Genomic DNA, 18,785 nt, shown 5'->3' with positions numbered 1-18,785 from the left:
AAAGAAAGACAATCTGAAGCAAAATTGTCATCAGCCAGAAATAAGGAGATGGAAAGCAAAAAAGAACTGACTGTGGAAACTTTGTTCACTGTTGCCCTGAGGATCTTCCTTCCTCCTCTTAACATAGGTATGTTTTGAAGAAGTTCACATTTCAGGACAGTAAAAATGTGGAGGCAAAAAAAAAAAAAAGCTTTTTCTGTTAGTTTTTCTGTAGGCTGACAATTGTAAGAAAGGAAATGTTTTTAATAGTGCCTCTCAATATTTCTGGAGATAACTAAGCTTATCATTTTCCATTCCAGTTTCCTTTTTATACTGTATTTCTACTAAGTATAGAGAAAGTCAGATGGAAGGTTAATTTTTACTGGCGGTCTTTACACTCCCTTCCAAGAGCAGCGTTTTGTGGTTCTAATATCTCTTTGGAGGGTAAATTAACTGCTGCTTCACAGATGGAAGTCTCGAGGTACAGAGTCACAGCAAGCAGAATATTGTTGTACATAATTCAGTTGCTAAAAATTAGTTCTAAGTGATGTGATACTTACTTTTATTGAAAAATAAAAATAAAAAGCCAGCGCTGTCTCTGGCCAAAGTTTCACAGAAATGTACAAGGTGCAGAAGCTGTACAGTGAAGTTTCCACAAAAACTTGACAGGTTTTAAAGAAAAAATTGCTATTTAAAGCATTCTGGTGAATCAAGAGTGAACAGAAGAAATAGTGTTATGGTACATGGATATAAGAGTAAAATATTCTGAGGAAGGAAATATGCTTTTGAAAAGCTTCACTCTGAATAATCATCAGTTACTGCATTTGCTGGATCTCTTGCAGTGGCCTGTCATATCAACCATGAATTTATGTTAGCTTGAAGGAGTCGAGGTGGAATTCTGAGTCCTGAGAGAAGTTTTTTCCCCAGAGAATTCTACAAGAATTCTACATCTCCAAGCATTTGAGTTAGCCCTTTCCCCGTTGAAACCAGGGCAAATGCCTGGTTAAGTTCAACATGGAAGTATGTCAGATCCATACCATACAGTAAGGTTTGTAAATGTTTTTCCACTCTTTCTGTGATAGTTACATGCAGGATATTTTTTTTTCACAGTCAGCTAAGATACAATCTAAAAACTTATAAATAAAATTGTGTGTGTGGTATTACTGTTGAAGATAAGGAAATCAGTCCAAGTAGAAACCTGAGTCTTCAAACATACTGGTAACTTTTTGTCTGTCTTCTTTAAAATGTTTCAGTCACTTATGTATGAGATTCATTTGAGATGAATGCAAAAAAAGACTAGCAGCCACCTCATGCATTTCTAGTTCAGCATAAAGTGACAGTAAAGTCCCACAAGTGAGCCTTGTTTTCTGAAATAACGGAATTTCACTGGTTGGAATTTCACTGTGAGATGAGGCTAGGATTACTTTCAAATCAGCATCATTCTTATGCTTAGCCATCCAAATAAGCCTCCTTTATATTCTGGGGAGAAGCTTTCACTTACCACACACACAGCACAGCAAAGTAGCAATGAGAAATATTTACATTTTTCACAGTCTTAAATAAGATAGTGTCTGCTTTAAATAGTAGATTTTCAGTAGCCTTCAGCTCTGGTGTATCCACAGTTCTTGAATAACTGTGAAAAAAATGCAGTGTTAGGAATAACAGAAAATACAGGTATCAGTGCTTATTTACAGAATGTCAGAAACCAGACAGCAGGATCCAGATCTAATTGATTACCTTTTGTATCAGTTTTGAAAAGCTGTTCAGAAACTCTTGGGGTTTTTTTCTCTCGTAAGACTGACATGAAGACTCACAATGCTGAAAGATAAAGCAGAGCATGCCACTTTGAAAGATCTGACCATAATTGTAAATAATACTTAAAGACTTCTTATTAAAAAATCTAGCTGATTGTAATCACAGCCTTTTATGAATAGTAAAACCAAGATATGGGCTGTTTCAGAAAGGGATTGAAAATAGTAACTACACCTTTCATTCACAATTTTTGCAGTGTTCCCTGTTCTTTTGCCCAGTACGTCACATTGTTGTCATCATTAAAGTGCATACATGCAATTGACTGATAGGATTGGAATGAATTTCTCTTGGAAGTGCACAAAAATTGATATTTTTTGTTTCCAAAGTAATGAAAGATTGATCTGATTTTCTAACAAGTTTGGCTCTACTGTTAGAGGTGGTGTCCGTTGCAGAAAATAAGGGGGCAATGATCAAGACTTTGAGCAGTGGCAGAAAATACTACCTCTCCAGAGTCTGGCAAAATGGGTCTTCTCAAGATCTTCACAGTTTTGGTGAATGTAACATTTACTTGGCTGTTTTTTGGCTGTAATTTCAGTATGCCATCCTGGAAGCAGGTCATAGCTGTGAACAGGCATCCATCCTAGGACAGGAACAGAAGGAACAATTTTAAAAGGAACATCACCACACATGTGTTAAGTTGTGATTTTTGTTCAAAATTAAGAATCCAAGATCCAACAGTACTTTTTTTTAGTATAGCTTTAGATACACAAAGGATCCTTTGATTTTCCCATTCTTTGATAATTGCTTAAGTATTTCCTCATCAAATACGTGCCTAAAGTCTCCCTTTGGATATTAATGATGACAGCAGCCTGCTTTTTCTCTTTCATGGTGTGGTTGCACATTAATTTTTATTACACTAACAGGCTACAAACTCTCCAGAATCTCCTTTCCTGTGTGGTAGCAGTTTTCCTCACTAGGCATACAACTGTGGAAAATACCACCAAAGCCAACCTATTATCAACATAAAAAGAAAAGCAGTGTTTACTGAAGCCCATTTCTAACGCGTTTTCCATTTTTCAAAGAAACACACAGTTAAAACTGCTGATTATGCATATTAGAATGGCTCCAAAGACGTCATCTTTGTTTTGCATACCAACAGCTACCGAAGCTGAATCTCGTCTGGTTTATTAGATGCCACTGCAGTGTGCTGCTTTTGCAAGGACAAGGCAACCTCAGTGTATGTTGTCTATAGCAAACGTTAATAGCATCATCTTATGTTGGTTAGATACAACATTTTATTTTCATTAAAAACCACACTTTTGTGTTTGTTTCAAGCTTCTTACCGTAACCAGACTTGCTTACTGGAAAAAAAGTACTCTTTTTTTCAACAGATTGATTTTCCAGCTGAAACTGAAAACATTTTGTGCCTCATCCGTGATGAGCTGAGAAACTAGCACTTCTCATATATGCTGCTTTTTCTTTTCTTATTTTGCTGAGTTAACAGTTAGCTGTAGGAAGGCCAACAGTCAGAGGGCCACAATGATTTTTGGTATGTTGTGATGGGTTCAGCATTTTGATGAAGAGGCATTAAAAAGTCTGTACCGGTGGTGAAGTCTGAGGGGCGCTAGGCAAATGTGTAAAATAGCTGTGCCAGAAACAAACATTCTACACCTGACTCTAACTTTACAGATTACCTTGAAAAACCTTTGCTTCCTGAACTAACAACAGCAGTTAGATGCTTATGTGATTTAAATGGGCATTGTGCCATTGGCTTCAGCTGCAAGGTCTATCTCCAAGGTCTATCCTATTTTCCCTCCAGTCTTTTGAATCAACTCAGTATGAAGTCTTCCTCAGCTTCAGTATCTTTTCTTTTGAGTTTGTATCTTCTGCTATCTTTAGCCTTCCACTACTTTATTTTTTATTTTTTATTTTTTAAATCTCACTTGAGTGTACAGGGAAATGATGTGGGATTGCACTGGGGCTAACATTCAGTCCATTCACTGGTGTCTCAAGGAATTCAAAACCAATATTGATAAACCACTGAATTTTTGATGTAATGAAAAATTGTATTCTTCCTACGTATTGAAGGCCAAATTCAAGTCTGCCATAAGCAGGTTATCATATAAGTAATACTATGCTTCACTACCCTTGTTGTAAAAATCTTCTTCCTTATACTCAATCAAATTCTCCCCTCTTTTGGTATGAAGCCATTTCCCCACATCCTATCACAGCAGCCCCTGCTGATGAGTCTGTCCCCATTCTTATAGCCTCCCTTTAGATACTGGAGGGATATATAATATATATAATATAATAACAGAATATATAACATATGTGTATTTGGATAATTCAATAAATGTAAATTTCACTCCACAGAATAAAATCCTTTTCAGTCTGATTGCTGGTAATAATTACTGTTAACAATTACTCTTAATAATTAGCGTTGTCTTTTCATCAGGGATCAAACCTGTATCGATCTTAGTACCTTCCAAAATACCTAAATTCTTCATCTGCTATACTTTTTGACAGAGGTACTCAGGACCTCCCAGAAGCAGCCCGTAAAGCTCTGTGCTGCAAATGAACTGTTGTCTTCCTTCCTGGTGTTTTTCAAGAGAAAAAAAAGCAACAACCCGATGAAGTGATTAGTCACTGGGTGTATTTGCTTGTTTCAGAGGTAGCAGTAAACTCTGCAGTAAAATGATGGCTAACCATCTGGCTCTTTTCCCTTTGAGGGTACGAGTTAGAAAGAGGGCTAGTGAAAAAAAACCAACATCAGGTGCGTTACTTTTTGCATTGCAGTTGTTTCTAGCAATCAGATAGAATGGAATGTATCTGTTTTGGTCATGCTTCTCTATGTTTTTTGCAAGTCAAAAATGCACCAGCCATAAATCTTAGGAGGAGGCTAACAGCTTTGTGAAAAGAGGTGAGTTTTTTTCCTTTCTTCTTGCAGTTTGCAAAAAAAAAAAGTTTACAGCCCTGAGTAAACACCTCTATATGCTGCAAGTATTTTTTTTTACTATGCATGATGATTATTTTTACATCTTGCTTAAAATCGCTTTCTTTCTGAAATAGGTGTCCACACCCATAAACAAACATGATGGGTAAATTTAAGATAACTGATAACAAGGTCTTCATTGCATGTTGGGGATTATCAAAAGAATGCAGAACACACTGAGTTTCTAAACTTTTAAGACATGCTGTTATTTTTAGCATTTCATTATGCTGTAAATCCCGCATCCTGCCAGTATGTAGATACGTGCACGCTTTCTGTGACTCTAGCGTAACTTAATACATATGAGAAGTTCCTGACTTCGAATAATACATAGTATCATCATTTTAAAAATGTATTAATAAATATCGGTATAAAAAGAAATTTGCGGAGACCTGCTGTGGTTATTTTAACAAGTTATAATGTAAAGAGAATACTTGCAGAATGCAGCTTTGTCTCCTGGTCTGTGTGGTAGCACACACTTTGCTCGCAAGTAGTCTGACAGAAACCAGTGTGACTGCATGAAAGGAAGTGCTATGTAATATAGCCTTACAGTACCACTCTTGACATTTATCTCCAGTGGGAGGGAAAGGGGATCCCTTCAGACTCCGTTTAGCAGTGTTGCCAATGCACCTGGAGCTCACGGTAGCTGGAGGTGCTTCATTGCCCAAAAACTGCATCCTCAGGAGCATTGCTAGTCAGGCATTTTTATACTCATGGCACTGAGTAAAGGGAACACTTACAAATTTGAATGTAGATGTGCTAGAATGCACAACCTAACCTAACCTATCACTAGCCTAATAATTAAGACTGCATAATATAAACACTTCCGATATGAAAAATCCAGGAATAAGGAACTTCTATCAAAGCATCTTCAAACATAGCTTAGCTTGTACTAAGAATTCTAGGTCAGAGATTTGAAAAAGAAGGCATGTCGATTTGTCAGTGGAAATAACCAATACAGAATACATTTGATATAGTTAGAAAGAAGTGTTAAACCGGTCTCACCTCAGGGTTTTCTGGTGTATGCAGCAATTCAACATCCTACAATAAAACAAATCTAAGTTAGAAAAGTTTAGCATTTGAGCAATGTCCCTCAAAAGATATATTCAATGCATAATACTTGAAAATAATTTCAGAATTAGGACAAATGCTCTGCTTACCTTATCTTTCACTACATCTTTTAGATGGTCAATTGTCTTTGCAAGCTGTTTGTATTTCATTGCTTTTGGTGGAGCTGCAGTCAGCACCATACTGGAACAGAAGAAGAGCATACAGAAAATAATCATCCTCTCCATACTCTGATGAGTTTTGTTGTGTTAGGAGCAAAGTTGCGCTATCCAAGATGAACACTTCAGTTTGAGCTGTGCTCAGGTATGCCACATACCTACCTATATATTGGTCTTTGATGCAGATGTAAAACCCACCCATTTCAGTTTGGAAAGCTTTGAAGAATGGATTAATGAGTAACCCTTTTTTCTTTTCCATTGGCTAGGTGAGTTTGTGCGTAGGGGGGCAGGGATTGATGGAGTGAATTAAAATATGCCCCATCTGCACATTGGACAGGAAAAAAAGAGAAAAGGGTGAATTCCCATTTTCGCTTTGAGTCAAAAAATGAACGTAGTAAAAAGTAGATGCTTAGAAACCACAGGCCCAGGTAAACAAAGATTCTGCTTTTTTTTTTTTTTTTTTCCTGCTTCTTGCAGCAAAGAATCTCTTCAATCCAATTGAAAATCATCCATATCATGCTGATGAAATATGGCAGGACTTCTTTTCAGAACATTAAAGTATTTATCCTACTTTTCTTTATAGCTCTAGAGGATATGTAGCTTGATCCAGCTGATGTCCATGAACTGTCACCTTTACATTCATGCATGGTTTCTGCAACAGCTGTGGATAAAAGGTCATTTTAACATTCAAGCTAGCTGATGTCTGCTTTTTACTTCAAACTGATTTCATATATTTTAACAATGTGCTAGTGAGTATGTGCATTGGGGGCTGAAAGTGCATTTGCAGGGGTCTGACTTGATGGAGATGCATTGCCATGGGAGAAGTGGATTCCTATCCCATGCCCATTGCCCAGGTGGGAACGATATTGGAGGATCGGTACTAAGTTGTCAGTCCCTCAGAACGTTATCATGTTGGATACGGCAGCTAAACATGTTCAGTTATGTTTTGTCACAGTTAGGCTGTGGAAGTTAGCTTTGCATATCTATGCAACCCCTTCAATGGAGATGTGACACTGAGACTAGAGAATTCTCTTGAGAACGCCGAAATGCCTTTGTGCGGTGTGAAATAGATTAACAATGCACTTTACAAAATTTAAAGGGAGAATAAAAACAGTGGAATAATCTGAATTAAGAAATAATTCAGATTCCTATGATTTCCTTCAAAATTGTTGCCTACTGCAATGAAGTACGTATGCTACTTCTGAGGAAGCAGATTTGAGATTATTACTTGAAAGACACATTAGTGCTGGGAGCTTTTCCAAGGGACGTCAGTAAGGAATGTTCTTTTATGGGGGTACCTCAGTTGTCTTCTTGCTAAATGAGTGCCACGGTATTTATAGACATTCCCAAATATACTCCTTTTTTTGGTTTGTTTGCTCGCTTACTATTTGTTTATTTATCAATTATTTTCCTCCAGCCTAAGCTCCATTTTCATGAGAGAGTAATCTCACTTATTTGCACTGAGCATACAGAGCAGCGCTGTGTGAGCACTAGGGACTTCCGTGCTGCCACCTCTGGGAATCTTTGCAACACCACTGCTCCTAACACTTCATCGCAAGGAGGTAAAATGCCTTTAAATGTCTGTTAAATACTGTCAGTAATAAATGGTTATCAGCACTGTTGTATGACCATTACAGGTTGCTGTGTAGAACAGGTAGAGGGCAAATAAAATCAGTTGAGCACCTTCACTGTGATAAATAAAAAGGTACCTAACTAAGTGTCTTAAATCTTGGCCTATTGAAGATTTTAAAGCAAAATAGAAGGTGTTTGGACTTCATTTTGATGTTGTGTTACTTAGAAGGCTAGTCTGTGTAATAAGCTGGCACTCTACAAAATGCTTCTATTTTTATCTGTCAGGTGGGTCAATCAGACAGTCAGTTGGGATGACTGATTTCTGTCTATTTCAAAATCTCTCACCATTTAATGTGGTGTGTTTGTTTTCTGTATGCAAATGTTTATTCACTATAAACAGTTTATAATCTTTCAACAACTGGATAGCTTGGAGGAATAGATTTTAAAGGTGTATGCATGTATGTCTACACAAATGCACTTATGCTTTCATGTATGTACAAAATGTCTTCTGGCAAAAGGGGCAGCTAATCACACCTGACAGAACAGGAATCCTGAGAAATGAAAATGGAAACAAGATAGAAAAATATTTTCTTCTAGCACAGTCTAAAATATAATTTCATCAATAAAAGGTAGTGCAGTCATTATTTTTTTTCACTTGTTTTGAAGGACATGTTTTGTATTCATTTTAGATGAGCAGCCTAGATGGACTGAAGTGGAGGGAATCTCAGGTTTTATTCAGAAGTTTTTAATTTACAGCTAAGGTTCATAAGTGGAAATCAGAAGCAGTAGAGACACTTTGTTTGAGAAACCATAACCAGAACTTATTTTTATCCCTTCTTTCACCTTATTCGTGTGAATTTTTGTACAGTTTGTTGTTTTCAAATCTATTGTTTAACACCTCTGTGAAGCTGCTGAAGGGATGAAGAGATTATTATTGTGGTATTGTTTATGTGAAGTCTGCTCCTCTTTAACCTAACTGAATCTTCATCTTCTCTGTAGGTTATTGACAAGTAATTTAGATAAACATACATTGTATTCTCAATACAGTTTTCGATAATGCCATTGGAGCATTCATAGTTAAGGAGCAGACCAGTGATACATATGTTTCTGCCTTTATTGTTAGTGTTTCAAATTTGAATTTTTTTGAGAAATTTCTTTGAGCCCAGCTTCTATAGGTGAACATGCTAGCTTTTATTTTAGGCAGCTTTATTTGGTTGATAGGTTGGAAGGTTTCCATTTGGATGTGAGATTGACTCTGTTAGCATATTAGATGGTTGGCAGTTACTTATGCAAAAATGCCACTGCGTTGACCAGACAACTTCAGGACCACTCAAGAACTTCAGTTAATGCTGTCCGTGTATTTTCAGGAACTCAGGGCTTGAATGGGTAAACAAAGAGGCATCAGCTCCTATCGACTGCCATGACAATATGTCATAATTATTTAACTGTTGTCTTTACTTCCATAGTTGGTTCTTAAAGTCTCTATGCTTAGCAATCAGAGACATTTTTACTTCCAGCCTTGATGGCACCGGCTGTTAGCTTAGTCACTTCTGTTCTTACACTGATGCTGTCATTCCACTTAGATTGTTTTCTCTGACTGATGTTTTCTCATTTGCTTAGCTTAGAGAGAGCAGTCAGACCCCTTTGGGCCCCAGACTAAGCACACTGATGCCTTTAAGTGTCCCTGTCCTGTGATCATCCCATCCATTCTGCTCTGCACACCTCCATTTGATTGGCAGACACCTCCATTGGAATGGTTGATAATATTCTGGATGAGGTCCCAGCATCTCACTGTGCAGGAGCTATAATATTGTATTGAACCATCTGGATGTGATTCACTTATTACTGACTAAAATTGCATTTTTGTTGGTCCTTGATAATTTGTTGGACATGAGTAACGCACAGCTACATTGTGGATATTACTGTGTCACTGGGAGTCATTTGCAGCTTCCCAGGACTGTACTCTCACACTTGACCGTGTCCTACAGCTGTATAGAAGAACCATACCTGTGTAGCTAACAACCATTTTAATTGTCATCTTTTTTTTTTTTTTTTCCTAAAGTAATAATTAAGGGTCTAATGCAGTGATCAGAGTTTAAATTAGAGCAGCTTCTAGAGATAGTCTGAAAAACAATGAGACAGTTGTGCATGAGTGGTCCTGAGATTGTCACTGTAGGAAAGAAAATAATTACAATGGCAGACAAAGGCAGCTTTAAATTCCCTGAACCAAGCTCAAGCATGTTGAGAACTGTTTTAAAATTCTCTTCTTGTTTAAAGGAGGCTGTGTCATTGCAAGCTTCACTTTTTAAAAAAGAAGCCGTTTTGTTAGACTCTGGTTCTCCACATTCTGGAATATTTAATGACATTGCAAACTAAGGGAGAACTCTGCTGATAGATGCCAGGTTGTGCATGCTGCATGTAGTCCCAAAAACACTTTTTATATCAATGCACTGTAAAAGGCAGCTTATTATATCAGAGGAGACATTAATGTGAATGGTAGGTGGCGGTGAAAATCCCTGTCTATTTTACAGTGGAACCTTATGTGTGAAAAGATACCTGTAAAACAGCATCAGAGAGCACTTGGGCAGCAGGTATTTAGTGAAGCATTGTCACTTAATACCCAGAAGCATCACAAAAATATGGCAGACCTCATCTCTTTACCAGTCTAGCAGGATAATTCATGGGCTAATTGGAGGTATACTAATGAGACAGCTCTATCTAAAATATTCCTAAATTAAATCTGTTGTATTGTAAATCAGTTATGAAGTCGATGGAGCAATTAGAATAGGAAACTAAACAACTAGTTATTTGGTAATGTGATAGCAAGTGGTTGCATATCATTTCTCTAAATTTGTGTAGTCTTCTGTTTTGTGTTAGAGGCTCGAAGAGCATAATAATTGTTTGAAGAAAGGCACACTGACAGAGAAAGTGAAATATAAGGACAAAGAGCTTCCTTTTTGTCTAGGCAGTGGAGAAAACTCCTTGATATCCCTCTCATCAGATAAGAGTGAGCAACATGGTTTTTATATACGTCACTTCTCTTTTGTGGCTTAGGAACATGCTGAGTCAAATAATGATACTCACTCTCACACTGTCGCCTGCCTGGCCTTGGAGGGATGGCTGCAGAGTGGAAATCTGAAAAACCTCCATCCCTGGCCCATTAAGTGAAGTCCTCCTCTTTCCTTTTTGCGACATTGCCACTCAACACCCAAGTACTGAATGACTTCGACCCTGAAAACCTGGTTTCCCCACCCACATTTTCCTTTACAGTATAGCTGAATGGAGGCTTTTCCCACAGCTTAGTCATTGCTATGGCTCAGCCAAAAAAAAAAAAAAAAAAAAAAAAAAAAAAGGAGAAGCCTGTAATGCACGGAGCTGCTTTCAAAGAATTTTTGTAACTTATGTATGTGACGTTCCACATGTATGCCATCCATGGGGAGAGTGTAGGAAAGCAAACTGGAAAATGTGAGCCTAGAAAGAGGACCTTTATAAAACAGATCTAGGAAAACTAGTTTATAAAATATTTCTGACAACTCCCTCCAAATATTATTTTCTTCTTCTTAACTTTGTGTAGTTCTTCTGTCTTCTAACCTTGCTTAGAAAAGAGGAAAATTAACTACCAAAAGCAGGGAAAAAAACCTCTTCTTAGCTATAAGTTATATTTTCTATGAAAATCAGAAAAAATACAACTCTCAGTGTGGTGAAAAGGCACTGAAAAATTAATAGACTGCATATAGTACAATAAAATTATTGAGATTCTCCATAATGTTCCTCCACAATGTTATGTTATAGACAGTTTCTAGTCCTCATTGAAGTGGATTTGGCAAATAAAAAGATCCCATGCAGTAGATGAAGGAATTGAAAGAACAAAGGGAATGGCTGTGTCAGGAGACTGTGTTTTATATATATATAGCAAGGAAAAGAGCACAAGTGCTCATCTGGCTGAGTTATAAAGTAGAATCTTACAAGTTCATTATTGGCGAGTCAGATTAAAGTGACTGTGTTGTACTCCATCTTCCTTGCTTCTGGATACTGAAAAAAAAACCCAGAGTAATCCTCCTGCTACTCTTCATGATAAACATTTCATTACCATAATTGCCCAACCAGACCAAAGTCATGAGCAAGAAACTCCCCAAACAGGTAGAGTGTTTTCTACATGGGGACTAAATATGTGACTCCGCAAGCCCCAGTACTTTTTTCTTTTAACTAGTACAAAGTGATGGACACCTGGAGCAGAACTAGCTCACAGTCCTGGAGCTGGCAAGGCATCATACCTATCCCACACCTTTTTACAAATCCAAAGGTCATTGAGAAGAGACAAATCAGACCTGGTATGTAGTACAGAGAAATCACTGGATGGATTTCTTCTGTCTGTGGAGAACTTCCATGAGTGTCAAAGAACCTCCATATCTGTGGTTCATAGTAGGGGCTGAGCTGGTACTTAGGCGCTGTGTGTATGCCTGTGTTCAGCCTCTGGCTATTACTAGATTTAAAAATGATTTTTTTACTCTTTCAGTAGTGAACATCAGCTACATTATAACCTCTGGTTCTTGATTGCAGATAGGGCTGAGATGCAATGCCATCACGCAACAGAAAAAGGTAATGTAAGAATGAAAGAGACTTGGATGGAAAATAGAACCTGCTTTCAAGAACAGGCAGAGACTTTCTGAATCTAGTACAGCCCTGTTCATGTTTTTGTCTAAGTTTTGGAAACAGCTTCAGTTAGTGAAGATGCATGAGTAATGCAAAGCCATTTGCAAATGTTCCCGTCCTGTCTCATTTGCTTTGTACCAAGCGTTATAGTCTTAGTGTTCTTTTTTTTTCCTTTTTTTTTTTTTTCTGAAGGAGTGACAATGACTGTAAAGCAGAACAATTTATCGTTAACAGTAGTTGTATATTTGTTAAATACCAGGCGCGTCTTGCTCCTCAGTCAACCCAATGGTGTTTTCTTATGCATGAAGTGTGGTTGATGTATTTCTTATCAACAAATAATGACAAACTGTATTGAGAAATGCCTGTATTGAGACATCCAGAGCCTGATGCAAGGCTGGACCAGCTATGCACAGCACAAGATGCTCAGAAGAACTGTCCTTTTGAGGCCATATCACTTCAAATCTTCCTTTTATTGTTGGAGCAATCACCCACCTTCTGGGTAGTACCTTTCTCTGCATGTAGGAAGGAAGAAGCCTTGCTGGGTCACTGAGTCTAGTCTTCTGCCATTGCAGGCATTCACGTCATCCAGTCTCTTTCACATCTCGGCTGTGCTCTCCCGCATAAGTCATTATCAGTTCAATCTTGGTAACGATAAGAGCTCAGAGCTTTTTCTGTGCTTGTGCTGTGTTCCAGCTTCTATAGGGCATCTTCATTTTTATTCACAGCACATCTTTCTCCACTACTAAAGGACAGCCACCTTCAGAAGACAAGGCAGCAGCTGTCAGGATATCAAGATAGCAATTTGAGGACAGAAAGTAGTTCTTCAGCTGAAAGACACACGTGTACAGGGAGATGAGGGCTATAAGCAAGAAAAGTCAGTGCTCCTTTTCTGTATTGCAGCAGTGAAATCTCCTGCAGCTGCATGGTGGCATTTCTCTGTGGCTCTTCAGATCTTAGGAAGCATGGCCAGCGGGTGTGCAATCTTTCTACCACAGGAGTGTTCTCTGTATGTAACACGTTTTGGAAGAATTCCATTAAAGAACAGTATGGCGTGTGGTGTGACAGACTGTGACGTGGTGGTACTGAAACCCAAATGTAAATGTCCTGTTCATTCAAAATGTTCAGAAAGAGAAGTCAAATGAGATGTATGCAGATGTTGGACAGGGAACAGAGAAAGCAGAACAACACAAAGTTCAGTCTTTGTTAATTTATTAATGTTTATGAAGAGGGGGAACAGAAGTTGAAAGAGATTTACTTCTATTTTACAATATCAACACTATCAAACAAGTAGAAACCAAGCCACTACAGGCTCAGAATGGGCAAATCTGCTGCAGTTTCTGGCCGTGTGTGACATACAAAAACCACTGGCTTTTGGGCCTTCCTGTTGTGTCAGTGTTGACATTGCAGTCTGTATTTCAATATCAAAATTAGAGGTTTGTTACGGATTTTGGAAGTCATTCTCTGGGTTTGATGAGGCTGTTGTGCTGGTTTCGGATCTCTCCAGCAGTAAAATTGTTTCCCTATTGCGTGGTCTAGAGCAAACAATAGGACACATTTTTGGGGGGGAGGGACTGTGGCCTCTCTTCCCTCTTTTCCAGCAAATATGCACTGATTTTATCTTCCTTACAGATACCTTCTACATCAATTTATCTTTAAAATCAAATACAGTTTTTTGCTTTTTATTATGTTTTACTTTTTTGGCATGTGTTGGTAGAAGCAGATAACTGAATACTGCTTTTATTTCTAAATAGTTTTGGGTTCTCTTGCATTACCAAAATATCTTTAGATTTTACTACTGATCATAAATGTCTTAATGTCTATGCATGCATACACAGTTTTTATTAGAATTATTTAATGATACTTCTGGTTTAAAGATCAGTAAACTCATTGACATTGTTTTCCTGCCATGGCTTTTGTTTCCCAGGTCAAGGAACTGTGTCATGCCATATCATGCTGGGGCATTTCTGTGGCACAGTGAGAAATGGTGAATGCAGAGGAGCAGCGTGAGAATACACAGGAGGATGTGGTCTGCCTCCCCTTGAAGTGACTCCACATATCTGCTTGCAGACCAGCTCCTCAGCTTCTATTGTGCACTATTACACTGAGTGCTGCAAACCACTGTGTGAGCCATCAGATGCTTGTGCTTCAGCTCCTGCACAGAGAAGAGGCTCTATTGTCACGCTGTGCAACCAAAGAGCAGGCTGATGCAGGAGGCACCCCTGCAAACCTCAAGCTGTAGTAGCACAAGTGCCTTCTTCAGCAACAAAGCCAGTTAAAGAACTTTCTACTCCATGTTACCACCATTCTCTTGTGGCTCTGCGTCACAGTTTGTCTTTCAGGAGCCTCTGTTACAGCTGCTGGTATCAATGGAACAATCCAAGTTAAAAGTCCTTCTAGCAAACAGGGAGTTTGCCTGTTCGTTTTACTTCATTTTGATTAGAATTATTTTACTACCAACTCTGCTTTCTCCATAGCACAACAGGTTTACAACCAGCAATGCATTGCTAGAAGTCAGAAACTCCTCTTCTAATGGCTCTGCTGCAGATCAAAACCATGGATCGCCTACGCAACAAGTACCTCCTAGCACACAGGGCCGAGGGGGCCACTGGGTATCACTGAGCAACAGCATTCCAGGAACAGCAATTGTTTGCCAGTGCAAATAGAATTAAGCCCTTTCACTGTGGCTGAAACATAGTTTCTGACAGAATCATTTTAAGGAAGAGAATTTAGGAAAGTCTTAACCCAGCAGCCTGGTCTACATTTAAAATTTGCTGGTATTATGTCATCATTTTGTTGAGTTTTGTTTGTTTGTTTTGTTTTCCAGGCAATTATATCAATAACATCTCCAATGTGGTTGCAACTATACCATTATAGAATTGTCTTAAATAGCAATACGAACTATCCCATTTCTCATACTCTTTGAATATAATGTACTTTGTTATGACTTTATGCTTCAGTAAATGTACTATTTCATTGTTTACAGCAGGTTACAGAATGCTCAGAGGCTGCTGCCTAACACTATACTTAACAGATAAAACTCAAATGCAATATCTCTAGAAAAGAAGAAAGCTTGGTCTATTTTTTCAGAAATTGTTTGGTCTGCCTTCATCTGCAGCCAGATGCATATAACGGACGTGAATGTGTATACCTGCATCAACAGATTTATCTTGTATGTGTGCACTCGTACACATTTTAAAAGCTAAATGATACAGTTGCTTTGCATAATGAGTTTCATTTTTTTTCACAGGTCAGCACCTTTAGTGAACCCTGGAAAAACTAATGTGCGATCAGTCATCGCACTGAAGCAGCAGCACCCGTTCAGTAGTCTTGGACAAAAAGCTGAATGCTGTGGTTTCAGTCACTTATCATTGAAACCTTGTGGTTCTGTGTAGGAGGTTGCACAAGCTGGACACGTTTGACATCCTTGTTTCTGAACGGTGAAATCTGTACATCTAATTTATGAAAATTATCTCTGGTGTGATTTTATTCTATTTTTTTTAATGAAGTCAACATTGTGTTTTCCCTGCATTCAGTGGAAACAATAATGGAAATGTTTTAAGATGTTCTGTGAACCTGTTTTGACCTTAAAAGGGAGAGTAATAAAAATATCCTTGATTTTGATTAAGTTCTAAGAAGGAAATTAAAATTAAATACTTGGAGTTGCAGTTGAGAAGAAAGTATTTATCGGGTGGGGAAACAAACAGAGAAATGAACTGTGAGAAGTCACATAGACGTTATGAAATAAAAACCTTCCAAGTGAGAATATGATATTAAAAAAAAGCAACACAACAAAGTAAGATAGTTTAGAATAAACCAAGGTATCTGTTGTCTTTCAGACAGTCTCTGCAAACTGATAAGTTCACATGCAGGGCAAATGCAAGATGTATCTGCAGCTTAAACAGTTGAAGTTGCATCAAACAAGCAAAACAGTGTAAGTCATCTCTTAGTCAGTTAATGCATTTTTTTTTTTCCCCTTTTATTTTATGCTAGGTACAGTGAAATAATGCAGTTCCTTGACAAGTGAAATATGCTGATGTTGGTGCAAAGGATATCACAGCAGGTATGTGTAACCGGAATTGGAAGGAGGAGAAAATAAATTTTTTGGCTTGTCCATGCTGTGTAGCTTCAGAAGAAATACATCCACGACTGCATTGCCAAACTGGAACTGGGACCCACCATGGACTCTTATCTTCCTCATTTACACTTCTGCTTCTGCCTTCTGCTCTGGTGAGTGCCTGCCATCATTTAAATCCCCAGAAAGCTGAGCTGTGGCAATAATAGATAGCTGAACCTCTAATAGTGGCAAATCACCTTCCTTTCTGTCACAAGCAGCAGAACTACACTTAGCACCAACAGAAGTATTGCCTCTGAGAAGTAAATTCCCAGGAGCATGTGTGCCATTCTCTGTGGTTAAACACAGTAAGCAAATCTAGGGAAACAAGATGATCAAAGACCTTTGAATAAAATACAAAAGAAAAGAAAAAGAACATTTGAGGTACAAAACAAAGTTACTTGCTAAAATATATGGTCATAGAATTATAGAATGGCTTGGTTGGAAGGGACCTGTAAGATCATCTGGTTCCAATTCCAGTGTAAATAAATGACCCTAGGTGAAAAGCAACTACTCATTGCATCTGTGAGAGTACAAAAATCTGTCAGGAAGCTTTAGTTGAAGATTATATAATACTTCTTTGTGAGCAAAGATTGAAAGTGTCGTCACCTACTGTTGAGGGAGACTGTCAAGTTTCATGTTAATAATTTTCAGTAATTTCATTTCTATATCAAAACATCAATAGAAAGCCATAGGTTTTAGTTCCTTCCTACAACTTCATTGGTTCTGATGGGAGACTTGTTTCTTTTCAAAAAGGAAAAAAAGAAGTGTTACTCTCTTATTGTACAATTCACTGGAAAATAAAGATGTCTTGTCCTGCTGGTGTTTTCTTTCCAGAAACCTGAGCTGATAATCATTACAACTGCAGCTGCAAGTAAGTATATAAGCAAATGGTAAAATTGCTATCTTAAGTTAGTTTTCTGGACAATTACATTTTTTATTGCCTGTTATTTGTATGCCTGTTGCAGAATTATGACACCAGATTCTTTGAGCATACCATGCTGTTTACCTGAACTGACTTGTGGGAAGCTGAGAGAAAAATGAGGGTCTGCTGCAGGTGCTAGCTGAAATCAATGGCAAACAACCTTTTTCCTCCATAATCATTGCAAGCATGGAAAATGTAGATAACCAGAGAAGTACAGTCTTTCTGAGCATCCGAAATTTACCTGTAAGTAGTATCTTAAGATTCTGTTTTCCTCTGTATATCAGAATTTTCAGTCCACATCTTCTGCTGGTTATCACAGGGATTACACAACTGCACTGTTACTGAACCCTATGAAAAACTATCTGTTCCTCTTTTTTTCTCCTTTGCTCTGTAACTACAGTTCTTGATACCTGGTTGGCAGCATTTTAAAGTGGTTCTAAGCCACTCCATTTCTACTTGTCTTCCTGGGACTGGTCTTCCTCCCAGCCGACCTGCCTGTTGGTGGCTGAAGATAGGCAGTGGTGCATAATTACTGTACACCAGCAACAGGCACCCCTGTCCTCTCATTGCAGTGCTGTGGCAATGTGGAGCAAAAGCAACAGCTTACATCTCCCATTCAACTGACTTAATCTCCCAGTGTTGAGGGCCCAACTCAAAAGGACGTTCTTTCCAGTACCAGCCATTCACTAGCTTTGTGTTTGCTTTCAGGGAATGAGTTTGCAGAATGACCCAGACCAAACTGCATCATGCCCTGGTAGGGTGGATGTGACCTACCCAGCCTTCACCTTCAGCTCAGAACTTCATCCACTGTTGCCATCAGCAGAACCATTTCTGGCAACTGTGTATGTGCTTGTAGCCCAGCCACAAGCAAAAGAAAGTGTTAAGAGCTGAAATCAGTAGGAACCTTGTATTTTACTTGCCCTTTGGACTGGTCAAACAGTGCACAGACAGCAGTTCTTTTAGCCTCACCACCCTGATCTTCCATACTTGTGTCCATGCCGTGCACCATGCAGTAAGAAGATGCCAATTGGACTCTACAGTCTGCAAAATAATTCTATATGATGTTGCTACACAAAGGGTGGCAGCACAGAGGGAAATGGAAACATTAAAGATGAGAACTGGAAAACTCTTTGCTTTTGTTAGAATGCTTTTGTCAGAAATGGCCTGAAGGAACAGAGGAGACGAATACGCAATTTCCAAAACAGTATGGGGAGATCAAAGGAGGCTGACGTTCTTTCAGATTGCTGTTGTGGCGGATCTGCAGGAGGAAATTGAAGACGAACATTACTCTATTTTGGAAGGTGCCATTAAAAATGCTGCATGTTGAAGAAAGCAATAGACACTGTAGCTTTCATCCTGTTTTCTTCTTGCCACTGCCCTCCACGTTTCTGTGTTGGCCATGCTGAGTTTTCCTGAGATAAAAACCATCATTCAGTTCACTTAAATCATCCTTACATTGAACAAAGATTGAACTGTTTTACCTTCTGATATAGTCAAATGCCTTAGAAGCTCTCCCTGCTCAATCTCTGCCTTGCCTTGTTGTCTCTTCTATTGCTAGACTAGTTCAGTGCCTAAGAA

General features: G+C 38.4%; 1 protein-coding gene and 1 long non-coding RNA gene across 2 annotated transcripts; one reads left to right on the top strand and one right to left on the bottom strand.

Moving 5' to 3' along the window:
* Positions 1 to 1,570: 1,570 nt before the first annotated feature.
* On the bottom strand, positions 1,571 to 6,015 carry IL21 (interleukin 21). The gene is made up of 5 exons (XM_042870618.1): positions 5,881 to 6,015; positions 5,726 to 5,761; positions 2,234 to 2,371; positions 1,717 to 1,797; positions 1,571 to 1,612 (listed from the first exon to the last, which is right to left on the bottom strand). Exons 1-5 carry the CDS (start codon positions 6,013 to 6,015, stop codon positions 1,571 to 1,573), a joined length of 432 nt encoding a protein of 143 aa, XP_042726552.1.
* Positions 6,016 to 17,075: 11,060 nt separating this feature from the next.
* LOC122180007 lies at positions 17,076 to 18,785 on the top strand. Its single transcript, XR_006178894.1, has 3 exons — positions 17,076 to 17,156; positions 17,251 to 17,450; positions 17,916 to 18,785. It is a non-coding gene; the product is annotated as an uncharacterized LOC122180007 (long non-coding RNA).

This window comes from Lagopus leucura, unplaced genomic scaffold (assembly GCF_019238085.1).
Source record: "Lagopus leucura isolate 7727_CA_CO unplaced genomic scaffold, USGS_WTPT01 Super-Scaffold_100004, whole genome shotgun sequence".
Taxonomy (NCBI): Eukaryota; Metazoa; Chordata; class Aves; order Galliformes; family Phasianidae; genus Lagopus; species Lagopus leucura.
Note: the sequence above shows the minus strand (reverse complement) of the source record. Positions and strands in the feature narration are given on the sequence as shown.